At 45.7% G+C, this 13,626-nt stretch overlaps 1 protein-coding gene across 2 annotated transcripts in view; it reads left to right on the forward strand.

Annotated features, from left to right (window-relative positions):
• The window catches only part of LOC140408670 (inactive ubiquitin carboxyl-terminal hydrolase 53-like), a 212,925-nt gene that overhangs the window by 49,176 nt on the left and 150,123 nt on the right, over window positions 1–13,626 (forward strand). For both annotated transcript variants that reach the window (XM_072496188.1, XM_072496187.1), the window contains 3 exons: window positions 6,838–6,951; window positions 13,243–13,325; window positions 13,412–13,517. In XM_072496188.1, coding sequence (XP_072352289.1) covers window positions 6,838–6,951; window positions 13,243–13,325; window positions 13,412–13,517 — 303 coding nt within the window. The remainder of the gene's footprint in view (window positions 1–6,837; window positions 6,952–13,242; window positions 13,326–13,411; window positions 13,518–13,626) is intronic.

A 13,626-nucleotide genomic window follows, 5' to 3' on the forward strand; every position in this document is an offset into this window, starting at 1 on the left:
TTAAGCAAGAACTGATGAATTTAGATTGGGGGACAGATATTTGTGGGTAGATCAACATCAAACGTCAGTTGATTAGAATGCAGGACCGGCATGTTACTATGAGGATGAAGGATAAGTATAGTAAGAAGTCTTATAACACCAGGTTAAAGTCCAACAGGTTTATTTGGAAATTTGAGCTTTTGGAGTGTAGCTCCTTCAACAGCTGACCCACCTGATGAAGGAGCTATGCTCCGAAAGGTTGTGATTCCAAATAAATCTGTTGGACTTTAACCTGGTGCTGTAAGACTTCTTGTTATGCCCACCCGATTCCAACGCCGGCATCTCCACATGAAGGATAAGTATGGCAAGTTTCAGAATTGGGGGAAGGGCATGGAGGATGGGTTGATTTGAGTTGATTTATTATTGTCACATGTATTGGTGTACAGTGAAAAGTGTTGTTTCTTGCATGCTATACGGACAACGCATACCGTACAAAAGGAAGGAAGGCGAGACTACAGAATGTAATGTTACAATCATAACTGGGATGTAGGGAAAAGATCAACTTAATACGAGGTAGGTCCATTCAAAAGTCTGATGGCAGCAGGGAAGAAGCTGTTCCTGAGTTGGTTGGTACCCGAGTCGGCTGGTGACCTCAAACTTTTGTATCTTTTTCCTGACGGAAGAAGGTGGAAGAGAGTATGTCCGGGGTGCGTGGGGTCCTTAATTATGCTGGTTAGAGTCCGTGGATGGGAGGCTGGTTTGCGTGATGGATTGGGCTACATTCCCAACCTTTCGTAGTTTCCTGCAGTCTTGGGCAGAGGAGGAACCATACCAAGCTGTAATTGCTTTCAATGGTGCATCTGTAAAAGTTGGTGAGAGTCATAGCTGACATGCCAAATGTCCTTAGTCTTCTGAGAAAGTAGAGTCGTTGGTGGGATTTCTTAACTTTCTGGTCGGCATGGGGAGACCAAGACAGGTTGTTGGTGTTGCTTACTTTTGGTTGGCTCTTAATTTGGCTCTATTTAATCACGTTTGTCAAGAGTCGCCAGGTACCTTTTGACACCGCCACAAGGTTCAGAACCGAATACTGATCAATGACTCGATACACAAGTTAGTAAGTTCAAAAGCAATGCTCGTTTATTTAAACACAGTCAAATCTACTCGTGCATAAACTCTATAAATTAAACTACCACTATTACTAAAGCCTATACTTAGCTTTGGGCGCCCACTCAGTCAGAGGAACAATGGCCGTTGCTCGGTTCTGAGGCTGCTGGGTTGAGCTGTTTACAGGGTAGCAACTGGGAGCGTCTATCCCGTAGCGTGCGTTGACTTGGAACTTACTTGGTCTGCTGTAGCTGCTAGGCTGGTCTCTCTCTCTCCACTGAGAGCCAAAGCCAAAGGAGAGTGTTGTCCCTTGGGGGATACCTTTTATACCCAAAAGGGCTTCGCGCTCTTTTGGGCGGGCCTTGAACTTGGCCTCAACTAATTGGGTCTTTCTCAATCAGTTGTATTGATTTTCCTCCAATAGAGGGGTGGTTCCCTGATCGCTGGGTGTGTCCTGGTGACTGCCAGTCTGCTTTGTCTTGGGTTTTTCTGGCACCGGCGAGTCTGTCCTAACATTGTGTATCTAAATGTTTCCCTTTTGTCCCCGGAGATGGCTCATTAGTATATAGATCGTTTGGTAGTTTCTGTCCTGTCTGAGAGTTTAAGGTTCTACTCAACAGACCGAGCTTGCACCTGCTTGTTTCTTATCATTGTCCAATTTTCCCTGCATTCTTTGCGGGTGTCCATTTTGTAATCGGGACGTGGCCATCCCAGATGGCCACACTGGTAATCTGGACACCTTATAAACTTGAAGCTCTGAACCCTTCCTACTTCGTTCCCATTGATGTAGACAGGGGCCTGTTCTCCTCTATGCTTCCTGAAATCAATGACAATCTCCTTTGTTTTGTTGACATTGAGGGAGAGATTATTGTCGGCGCACCAGATTCTCTATCTCATTCCTGTACACTGTCTCGTCATTGTTTGAAATCCGACCCACTACGGTGGTGTCATCAGCAAATTTGAGAAGAGAGTTGGAGGGGAATTTAACCACACAGTCTTAGGTGTATAAGGACTATAGTAGGACACAGCCTTGTGGGGCACAGGTGTTGAGGATGATCGCGGAGGAGGTGTTGTTGCCTATCCTTACTGATTGTGGTCTGTGGGTTAGGAAATTCAGGATCCAGTCACAGAGGGAGGAGCCGAGGCCCAGGCCACAGAGTTTGGAAATGAGTTTCGTCGGAATATTAGTGCTGAAGGCTGAGCTGCAGTCAATAAATAGGAGTCTGACATAGGTGTTTTTGTTGTCTAGGTGTTCCAGTGTTGAGTGCAGGGTCAGGGAGATGGCGTCTGCTGTGGATCTGTTGCCGCCGTAGGCGAACTGTAGTGGATCAAGGCAATCCGGGAGGCTGGAGTTGATTCGTGCCATGACTAACCTTTCGAAGCACTTCATAATGATGGATGTCAGAGCCACTGGACGATAGTCATTAAGGCACACTGCCTGGCTCTACTTTGGTACAGGGGTGATGGTCGTCTTCTTGAAGCAGATAGGGACCTCCGATTGTTGTAAAGAGAGGTTTAAGATGCCTGCGAATACCCCTGCCAGCTGATCTGCGCAAGACCCGAGTGCTCGTCCGGGTACCCCATCCGGGCCAGTGGCTTTCCGTGGGTTGACCTTCAAGAAGGCTGCTCTGACACCTGCAATGGTGACCTCGGATACAAGTTCATCCAAGGCTTCCAGGCTGGAGGGTGCGCTCTCGCTGACCTGTTGCTCAAAGCGGGCATAGAATGCGTTGAGCTCATCAGCAGGGAGGGGTGCGTTGGAGCCGGCGATTATACATATTGTGGTGTGAGGTGCTTCGGAGTGTGAATGCATCAACTTCGTACCCGAGGTTGGAGCTGGTACAGTTGAAGGTGGTGTATAGGGCACACCTCATAAGGGCGAGGATGAGCTGACTTTTTGAGGGGGTGGAGGATGTTTGTGAACTCTGGCGGGGGGGGGGGTGGGGGGCGCAAATCATGTTCATAATGTTTTGGTCCTGCCCAAAACTGGAGGGGTATTGGAGGGAGGTCTTTATGGTAATCTCAAGGGTGGTCCTTGTGAGACTCGAATCAGATCCCCTAGAAGCCATATTCGAGGTGTCGTATCGGCCGGGGTTGGAAGCGAGTGCAGAGGCAGATCTCTTAGCCTTCACCACGCTGATTGCCCGAAGGAGGATTCTGTTGGGGTGGAGGTCGGCTTCTCTGCCCTGTGGCGGGGGGACCTGCTGGAGTTCTTAACGCACGAGAAAGTAAAGTTCAAGTTGAGGGGAGGATGAAATTGTTCTACAATTCATGGGCCTTGTTCACCATGCATTTTCACAAATTGGATGATATCGAACATTAGGGGGAGGGGGTTTGGAATGTACAAATTAATGATTCTTTTTCATTGGTGTTTTGTATTCAAAATGTTGGGAGCTGTTTTGAGGTTGGGTGGGATGAGGGGATTGTTGGCTAGGGGATTGCCATTGTATTTGTTGTTATTGTTAATTATTTGTTGTAAATATGACAATGTGAAAAAGGAGGAGAAGAAAAATATTTATTAATAAAAAGTATGGCACGTTTCGGGAACTTTAGATAATGAGGGTCATATTGTGAGCCTTGTCAAAAACAAAAAGGTAGCATTCATAAAGTCTAGGAGGCTGAGAACAGACGAAGCCCTTGAAGAATATAAAGAAAGTAGGACGGAACTTAAGCAAGGAGTCAGGAGGGTTAAAAGGGGTCATGAAAAGTCCTTGGCAAACAGGGTTAAGGAGAATCCTAAGGCATTTTATACCTATATAAAGTGCAAGAGGGTAGCCAGGGAAAGGGTTGGCCCACTCGAGGACCAGGGAGCCAGAGGAAATGGGCGAGATGCTAAAGGAGTACTTTGCATCAGTATTCACCTTAGCGAAGAGTGTGCAGATAGTCTGGGTCATGTCGATATCAAAAAGGAGGTGGTTTTGGGCGTCTTAAAAAGCATGAAGGTAGATAAGTCCCAGGGCTTGATGGAATCTACCCCAGAATACCGAAGGAGGCAAGGGAGGAAATAGCTGGGGCCTTGACAGTAACCTTTGTATCCTCATAGTCTCAGGTGAGGTCCGAGAGGACTGGAGAATAGCCAATGTCTTTTGTTTCTTTGTTAAGAAGGGTAGCGGGGATAATCCAGGAAATTATAGGTCGGCGAGCCTTACATCAGTGGTAGGGCAATTATTGGAGAAGATTCTTAGGGACAGGATTTACTCACATTTGGTAACAAATGGACTTATAAGTGTCTACATCGTGGATCTCGCAAACTAACTGGTCACATAGTGCTTCACACATGATTGGGTCGAACTCACAGGTCTCAGCTAGTTTCCTGAGGGGAGCCAGAAATTCACTGATACCTTCGCCTTGGGCCTGGGCGGCCATGTGGGACCGGAAACACTCAGTGGTAGCTTTGGGTCAAAATGTTCCCCTACCAAGCTACCAGGTAGGTGAACGAGCAGGTGTCCGGAGCGTCCGGGTGCGTTAGACTTTAGTAATGCGGTACGTGGGTTCCCTACAGGTTGTCAGCAAGGCTACAGTTTGGTACTTGTCGGCAATAATTGTGTTCATGTGGAAGAAGACGTGTATCCTCTTTACGTACTGCCCCAATCATCCGTACCTGCATTAAATGGCTCCAACTTCCCGATATGCGGCAAGATGATGGCTTACAATGGGACCTGACCAGGTAGGCCGGACATGTAGCAACCGGTGTCAACAGCAGCTCCACTGAATCCCCGTTGCCAGTGGTAGATCCGAGGTAAGCATAAGCCGTAGGTTAGAGCACAGAAGAGGTTTATTATTACTTCTAGTCAAATCACCACCACTCCCCGAAGGGTCTTCTTCCATAAACTTTCAAACCATAACTAATTAAAAGGCTATCTGCTCCTGTCCCAGCATCCACCGCATTCTGCGGTAATGAATTCCACCGATGCACAACCCTTTGAGAAGTAGAATCATAGAATTTGCAGTGCCGAAGGAGACCATTTGGCCCATCAAGTCTGCATCGGCCCTTGGAAAGAGCACCCTACTTAAGCCCACACCTCCACCCTATCCCCGTAACCCCACACAACCTTTTTGGACACTTAAGGGCAATTTAGCATGACCAATCCACCTAACCTGCACATGTCTTCTTCCCAACCTGCACCCAGGTCAGGCTTTTTATACTGGAGGGGCTATAACTGCTAAAGGGAAGCCCTGCCCCTTTACCGGAGAAGTTCATATTCCCCGGAAGGCACAGGAAACCTGACAGTTCCTATCCCATAACCTCTGCTGGGTTTATAATATCAGCTTTGAAAATATTCAAGGACTTGGCCTCCACAGTTTCCAGCTCCTACTTATCAAGGCTGTCGCTCTCTTTTCTGAGGGAAATTAGAAAAAGAAAGGATCATCTCATTCCCTCCTCACCAAATGTCCTCAGTCAACAAACCCCAACTTAAGCACACTACTTCAACCCAAAGTCAACCCTGTAAGATGGCCTGCTTTTATACTCTGTATATCTCACCTCTGAAAATCTGCTTCACCCAGTTTTCTAATTAACTAGTTGCAGCTGCAAGCAGAACCTGTATAAACCCTGTTTTAAAGCTAGCCTAAAAGTCACCTTCTTCCAACCCAAACAGCTTCTTTAATTTAGGAATTAACTAAAAGAAAGAGTAGACTTTTGATAGAAGTTCCCTCCCTCAGTCACCAAACTCCTTGTAAGCACACTACTGCAGCCCAAAACAACACTCCAGTCTCTCATGTTGAGATACAAACATCAATGCTATTCAAAAGTAGGATGTATTTGAAAAGGAAAAGTTGTTCAGTTATAAGCAAAGAACTAGAATAATTGAGCTATTTGGTACGGTTTCACCTTGTTGGCTTCTAAATAGAATCTATGAAACGGAATTGCTCTTCAAATGAGAAAAACTGCTTGCCTTGCAAAGAATTAGTGTTCAGACAGAATTTGAAATATTGCATGTGACTTTCTGTCTTGATTAGCTTTTAACTTTTAATAGCTAACTATCTGGGGTTGCTTATCCTGATGCATGCATTTAACAATTCTTTCTTCAATTCAAAATCTCAACAAAGAATTGCCACACAATCAGATACAGCAGGAAAGTCTATATAGAGTTAAACAGAACTTCATGTTGACATAGCTAATTGGAAATTACTGAATTTCATCAATTTGTGAAACACCTTGGTTTTTTTTTTTGTATTGTTAAAAAGCAGGATATAAATGTAGCTAGTTCAGCCAAATCTGCCATTACTTTTATTAGTCATTCCTGCTGAGTCTTTCTAATTCTACAGTCACATATGAAAGATGGCTCAGGGCGATCCTAAGCTTATGTCTGTCTTTGCTCTTCACTATGATGGTGTTTCCAAAAATATAATCTTTGTACAAGCTGTGTAAATTGGAGAAGCTAAATGCAAAGGCAAATGCTGATGTTTGGAACAAAGTTATGCCTGTCTTCAAATGGTTGGCTTATCAGGAGGAATTTCAACGGGACCTTCACTTGAAGAGAGCCTGTTACTCAACTTGTGTCACAGGAGTGAAAGAAATATGTGAATTGGCTGGATATCATTTTTTCTATGTTTTTGACCAAATGTATCTAGGAATCTTGTGGAAATAAGATAAATTTTCATCTTTCAGTGAATCTGCTGCTCAAACAAAATGAAAATATATGCTGCAAGCATGAAAGCATGTAATTTGCTCGAAGCAAATTGGGCGGGGCTTCACATACTCATGATTTTGATGCTAGCATCACAATATTTTGTTTTGTCCTTTTCCTTTAGGAGAATATTTTGGAGAGAATTCACTTGCACATAGTCTCAGATGCTGAAATGGACACATGCACTGTTAAGTCTTGTATCACCCACCAGAAATTTGCCATGACTCTTTATGAACAGGTGAGATACAGAACTCTTTAAACAAAATATATATCATTAACTAAACATATGGTTTAGTTGTAGACTTTGAAAAATTATGGATTGCTTAACTTTATGATAGCATGTGAGGCAGAAAATTTCAGTGTATATGTAAATCAAATACTTTTCCTTTGGAGAGCTATGGCTAATTTGTGTTTTTAAAATTTTATATGTGGGATGTCAGTATTGAAAGTGTGGCTGGGGTGTGAGATATTGGACAGAGCAGTAGGGAGGAGCTTCTGCAGAAGTATCCTCCTGTCATGAGGAGGCTAGAGGAGCAGAGTAGGGAGAGCAAGCGGGAGAAGGCACTACTGTTTAATAATTTAATTAATTATTATTATTAAATTATTACCTGGGACATCCGAGAGTCAGCTACCTGCAAATGCCAGTGCAATAGGAGAGTGGGTAAGTGTGTTCTACTGTTTTTGGTGAATTGTGGATGAAGTACGGCTAGGGGGAAGGAGTGTAGGCGGAGGCCTTGAGGGGGGGGTGCTGCCATCCTCGCTGGTTGGCTAGTTAATGAGGGTGAAGTGGGGGGTTGATCTGGAGGGGGGGGTAGTTGTATTTTGTTTGTTTATGTGGAGGGGAATGGGGTTGGGGGGGGGGGGGGGGGGGGAGGAGGGATTCTAACATGGGTGGAGTTGGTGTGGGGCAGTTGGTCAAATCCAACCCAACCAATTACTGCCCTAACAGTCTACTTTGCATCACCAGCAAAGTGATGCAAGAAGTTATCAACAGTGTTATCAAGCAGCACTTAGTCAGCAATAACCTTCCCACGGATGCTCAGTTTGATTCCGCCAGGGTCACTCTGCTCCTGATGTCATTATAACCTTGGTTCAAACATGAACAAAAAAGCTGAATGCCAGAGGTGAGGTGAAAGTGACTGCTCTTGACATCAAAGCAGCATTTGACCCAGGATGGCATCAAGGAACCCTAGATACACTGGAGTCAATGGAAGTTGGGGAAAAGTCTCCGCTGCTAGCGTCATACCGTGCACAAAAGAAGATGGTTGTGGTGGTTGGGGGTCAATCATCTCGGCTCCAGAACATCACTGCAGGAGTTCCTCAGGGTAGTGTCCTAGACCCAACCATCTTTTTAAAAATAAATGTAGAGTTCCCAATTCATTTTTTTCCACTTAAGGGGCAATTTAGCGTGGCCAATCCACCTACCTTGCACATCTTTGGGTTGTGGGGGCGAACCCCACTCAAACACTGGGAGAATGTGCAAACTCCACACGGACAGTGACCCAGAGTCGGGATCGAACCTGGGACCTCGCGCCGTGAGGCAGCAGGGCTAACCCACTGTGCCATTGTGTTGCCAAACCCAACCATCTTCAGCTGCCTTCTCTTATAAGGTCAGAAGTGGGGATGTTTGTGGATGACTGCACAATGTTCTGCACCATTCACGACTCTACAGATAATGAAGCGGTCCATGTCCAAATGCAACAAGACCTGGACAATATCCAGGCTTAGGCTGGCAAGTTACATTTGTGTCACACAAGTGCCAGGCAATGACCATCTCCTACAAGAGAGGATCTAACCATCGCCCCCTGACACTCTGGCATTACCATTGCTGAATCCCCCTCAGTCAACATCCTGGGGGTTACCATTGATCAGAAACTGAACTGGACTAGCTATATTAAACTGTAGCTACCAAGGCAGGTCAAAGGCTAGGAATCCTACGGTGAGTAACTCACCTCCTGACCCCCCACCGCCAAAGCCTGTCCACCATCTACAAGGCGCAGGTCAGGAGTGTAATGGAATACTCTCCACTTGTCTGGATGAGTGCAGCTCCAACAACACTCCAGAAGCTCTACACCTTCCAGGGCACAGCAGCCTGCTTGATTCCTCCCCCTTTCACAAATATTCAAACCCTCCACCACCGACGAACAGTGGTAGCCCTGTGTACCATCTACAAGATGCACTGCAGTAATTCGCCAAGGTTCCTTAAGCAGCACCTTCCAAACTCACGACCACTACCATCTAGAAGGACAAGAGTAGCTGGTACTTGGTAACCTCACCACCTGGAAGTTTCCCTCTAAGTCACTCACAACCTGACTTGGAAATATATCACCGTTCCTTCACTGTCGCTGGGACAAAATCCTGGAACTCCTTCCCTAACAGCACAGTGGTGTACTTGCATCTCAGGGACTGCAGCAATTCAAGAAGGCAATTCACTGACCCATGGTGGGTTGAGAGGCCAAGGGCGAAGGAGTTTTCTTATTTCCTGCAAGTGCACCGCGTGTACTCCTGGATTGATTTATTTGTTTTAGATGAGGCGCTGTTGGTGGGGGTGGTTGGATCTGTATATTCGGTGATTGTGGTCTCTGACCATGCGCCGCATTGGGTGAACTTGTGGGTGGCGAAGGGGGAGGCTCAGCAGCCACAGTTGGATGTGGGGTTATTGGCATAGAGAGAGTAGAGTGCAGGCTGAGAGGTTGAGGTTGGTGGAGGACATTTTGAGGATGGATTGGAGATATTCAGTGGCCCCTAAGGAGGCGTTACTAAAGTAGAGGCAGAGGCAGATGGAATTTGGGCTGGTGTCCATGGGAAAGGCGGTGGGGCAATTGCCTAGAGCCAGAGGGAGGGTATGTGAGCATGGGGAGAAAGCTAGCAGGATGCTTCCGCACCAGTTGAGAAAGCAGGCAGCGGTGAGGGAAATTGGGAGGGTGAGAGACGATAGGGGGCATGATGGTATGGGAGCGGAAGGGGTGAATGGTTTTTTTTTCGGCTTTTCACCGGAGATGATATAATTCTGGGCCTCCAGTGGGGGATGAAGAGATCAGGCTTTATTTTGGATGCTTGGAGTTCCCAAGGGTTCAGCTGGCGAAGGTGCAATGATTGGGGGCCCCGATCGGGTTGAGGGAGAGGTGACGGATTACGTGGGGTTGATGTAGACGAGGAAGAGCCCAGTTGGGTTCCTAGTTGCGTTCTGTAAGAAGTTTAGGTTGGACCTGGGGGCCCTGCTAGTTGAGATGTACACGAGTCGCTGGTGAGGGGGAAGCATACCCCCCCAAGCTGTCTCAGGCTTCGATATTACTCATTTTAAAGAAGGGCAAGGACTCTGAGTGTGGATTGTACCGCCTGATCTTGCAGAATGTAGATGCAAAGTTGTTGGCAAACATGCTGGCGACACCAATAAGAGGATTGTATGCCGAGGGTGATAGGTGAGGACCAGATGGGGTTTGTGAAGGGGCAGAAGCGAATGTACGGAGGTTGCTTAATGTTCTAATGATGTCTTCGGTGGGCTGAGAAATGGCAATGGAAATGGAGAACTCGATCGACCGGGTCGCATGGACGTATTTGTTCAAGATCTTGGGGCTGTTCGGGTTTGGGCAGGGGTTTGTAGATTGGTTTTGGCCAATGTCTAAGGCGAGTGTTCGGACAAACAAGGTAAGCTTGGATTATTTTGGTTTACACTAGGGGACAAGGCAGCGGTACCCGTCCTCTCCGCTGCTCTTTGCCCTGACGATTGAGCCCTGGCAATGGCACTTGGACCCCCCCCCACCACAAAGGGTTTCTTTGTACGTGGCCGAGTGCTGAGTTTTTTGGTACGCGGATGATCTGCTGTATATTTCGGACCTGGTCAGGGATTTTACAGGATCATGGGGATTTTGGGGGAGTTTGGCCGCTTTTTGGGGTACAAGCTTAATATGGGTAAAAGCGGGGTATTTCGAATTAATGCACAGGCACAGGAAATGAGGTTGGAGGAACTGCCGCTTTGGTTGGTGGGGGTGAGTTTTTGCTATCTTGGGATACAGGTGGCGCAGAGTTGAGCCACACTGCATATGTTGAACTCGGTGCGGTTGGTGGGGGGTATGAAGGCAAACTTTAAGAGGTGGGATGTGTTGCCATTGAAATGTCAAAGAATTTGGAGGTAGAAGGAGCCCCGTGTCTGGAGGTGGTGATATTTGGAGTTTCGGAGGTACAGGTAGGGAGAGAGGCCATCTTGTTGGCCGTTGCCTCCCTGATAGCCTGGTGATGGATTTTGTTGTGCTGGCGGAACTCTGAGCCGCTGATGGCAAAGGGTATGGGTGAGCGATTTGGCAGAATTTCTGCATTTGGAAAAGTTTGCCATTCGAGGTGTGGAGGAGGGGTTCACCTCGAGGTGGAAGCTGTTCATCTAAGGAGTATTAAGTTGTCAGCGGGTGCAGGGGGGGAGGTGTTTGTTTAATTTTCTGTTTGCGGTCGAGGGAGTAGGGCGAAAAACTGGAGAAGGGGTTGGATGCCGGCTGGCATCGGGGTGAATGGGAGGGTGTTTGTTGGGAAGGCATATAGGGAGGGATGGGTTTCTTTTCTGTTGCCGTGGTTGGCTTTTGGTGTGGTATGTATATATTAAAAATGCCTTCAATAAAATTTTAAAAATAAGATACTTATTCATATTTTTATTGAATTCCCATCTTCCATGGTGGGATTAGAACATTAGGTCCCAAGAGCATTGGCTTACTAGTCCAGTGGCAATACTGCCATGTCATCTTCCCTGTTCTTGATCCTGCTTTTCATGATCTCACATTTCATCGCCAATGCCTGACAATTGCGCTCTCCAGCACTGACTCTCCTCCATTGGCACCTTGGTGACTCCCAAGCTGCTCCTGCTATGGGTATTTTGGTGTCAATCTTGCCCTCGAGTTAGTTAGGCCATTTGCATTTGAAAATCACGTTGCCTCCGTGATGCTGATACGATGCAAGGTCGGGGCTCGGAAATGATCCAGACATCGGGTTCCCGACGCGCGATTGAAAGTTCAATTCTTTGTACCTAAATATAAGCAAATAAAACCAGAAAACACTGGAAGCACTCAATAGGCATAGCAGCACCTGTGCAGAGAGGAAGAGATTGAGTTGCAGGTCTATGACCTTTCATTTCAAATTGGTCAGACCTGATGTGTTAACTTCACAGGTGCTGCCAAACTTGTTGAGTGTTTCCAGCATTTTCTGGGTTTACTTCGTTTTCCAGCATCTGCAATCTTTATATTTGAATTAGTTGGCTGACAAAGGAAGTTATATATTCAGTAGCCCGGAAGTTTGAAATTTGACTCTCAAAGAATCATAGAATTTACAGTACAGAAGGAGACCATTCAGCCCATAGAGTCTGCACCAGCTCTTGTAAAGTGCACCCTACTTAACCCCACACCTCCATCCTATTCCCATAACCCAGTAACCCCACCTAACCTTTTTGGACACTAAGGGCAATTTAGCATGGCCAATCCACCTAACCTGCACATCTTTGGACTGTGGGAGGAAACCGGAGCACCCAGAGGAAACCCACACAAACACTGGGAGAGCGTGCAAACTCCGCACAGACAGTGACCCAAGCCATGAATCGAACCTGGGACCCTGGAGCTGTGAAGCAACAGTGCTAACCTCTGTGCTAATGTGCCGCTCAATGCCAAGTCTAGGCGCTGTTGTTAATATATATGACTGTCATCAGAAAGTCATCTTAAAGAAAACAGTTGAAAAAGCGGTTAAATAATATGAAATGAATAATTGTCTCCATGAGGGTGTGGTTCCAAAAGCACAATAATGGATATTTGTTTATGATTTTGGAGGACCCCAGGGTACAGATAATTTGAGGGATGGTGCTTAGTCCTGGATAAACAGGTCATGAGACATCTCAGTGGGAAGTGATCAAATGTTATGATGGAATTAAGGGATGGAGCAAGATCTATCTGTAGTTTGAAGTTTGTCATAGGATCTTAGCCTGATAAGATGGGGCTTCAGCTGGCTCCTGGAAGGTTCTCGCCATGGTAATTGCACAGAAGAAAGCAAGTAAACCTGATTGTTAACTTTATTTATAAGTAGCCGTTGAAGTATTGTGGTTTGCTTAATTAGAATATATATATATATATTGCAGGTGGAGGGAGTAAGTTGACTTTTTTTCCTTTTAGAACTGTTTGAACTTTGCTATAAAGCTGTTACTTTATTGCTAATGAGCTTGATTCTGTGTTTAAATTAAAGTTTGTTTTAACATTAACAATACTTATTGTCAGTATTATCACTCCTGGGGCGAAGTATCCTTTCCTCAGTCTTACAATTTAGGTTCTCTTCCGGAATCCTCACAATGCACAAATGTTTAAGCGACACGTAAAATACTGCTGGTACAGGTAAAGGCTAATGGTATGATTGTGTATTGGTTGTGATAATATAAAATACATTTGAAGGCTATTATCCTTGAAGAGGCATTATTGCTCTGCTTCTATTTCCCTGTCCCCGTTAATTGATAGAAAGAGGACGTTTTAATCTGATTATTATTGTAAAAATACTTATCTTGCTTCAGAGCGTGTGCAAAAGCTGTGGAGCTACTTCAGATCCGTTACCTTTTACTGAGCTGGTACATTATGTGTCCATTACAGCACTGTGGTGAGTAATATTTTGTCTCTTTCTGGTAAAATAATATACAAATAAAAATGATCAAACAAGAAATAACATTCCCGGTTTAAATTTAGCAATCAGGTAGACGGAATGGTGGACAGACATGAACGTCTCAGGCCAGAATTGTTTGCTGAGCTACTTCGGGCAGCAAGTACTATTGGTGACTTAAGGAATTGTCCGGTAAGAATATTTTAAGTTTATACACCACCTGCTCCTCTGATACTTTCTTCAGTTATCATGAAATTATCTGCCTTCTGTGGTTGTACATTATATAGCATTCCACTGGCTT

The sequence above is a fragment of the Scyliorhinus torazame genome, chromosome 3 (genome assembly GCF_047496885.1).
Source record: "Scyliorhinus torazame isolate Kashiwa2021f chromosome 3, sScyTor2.1, whole genome shotgun sequence".
In the NCBI taxonomy this organism is placed as follows: domain Eukaryota; kingdom Metazoa; phylum Chordata; class Chondrichthyes; order Carcharhiniformes; family Scyliorhinidae; genus Scyliorhinus; species Scyliorhinus torazame.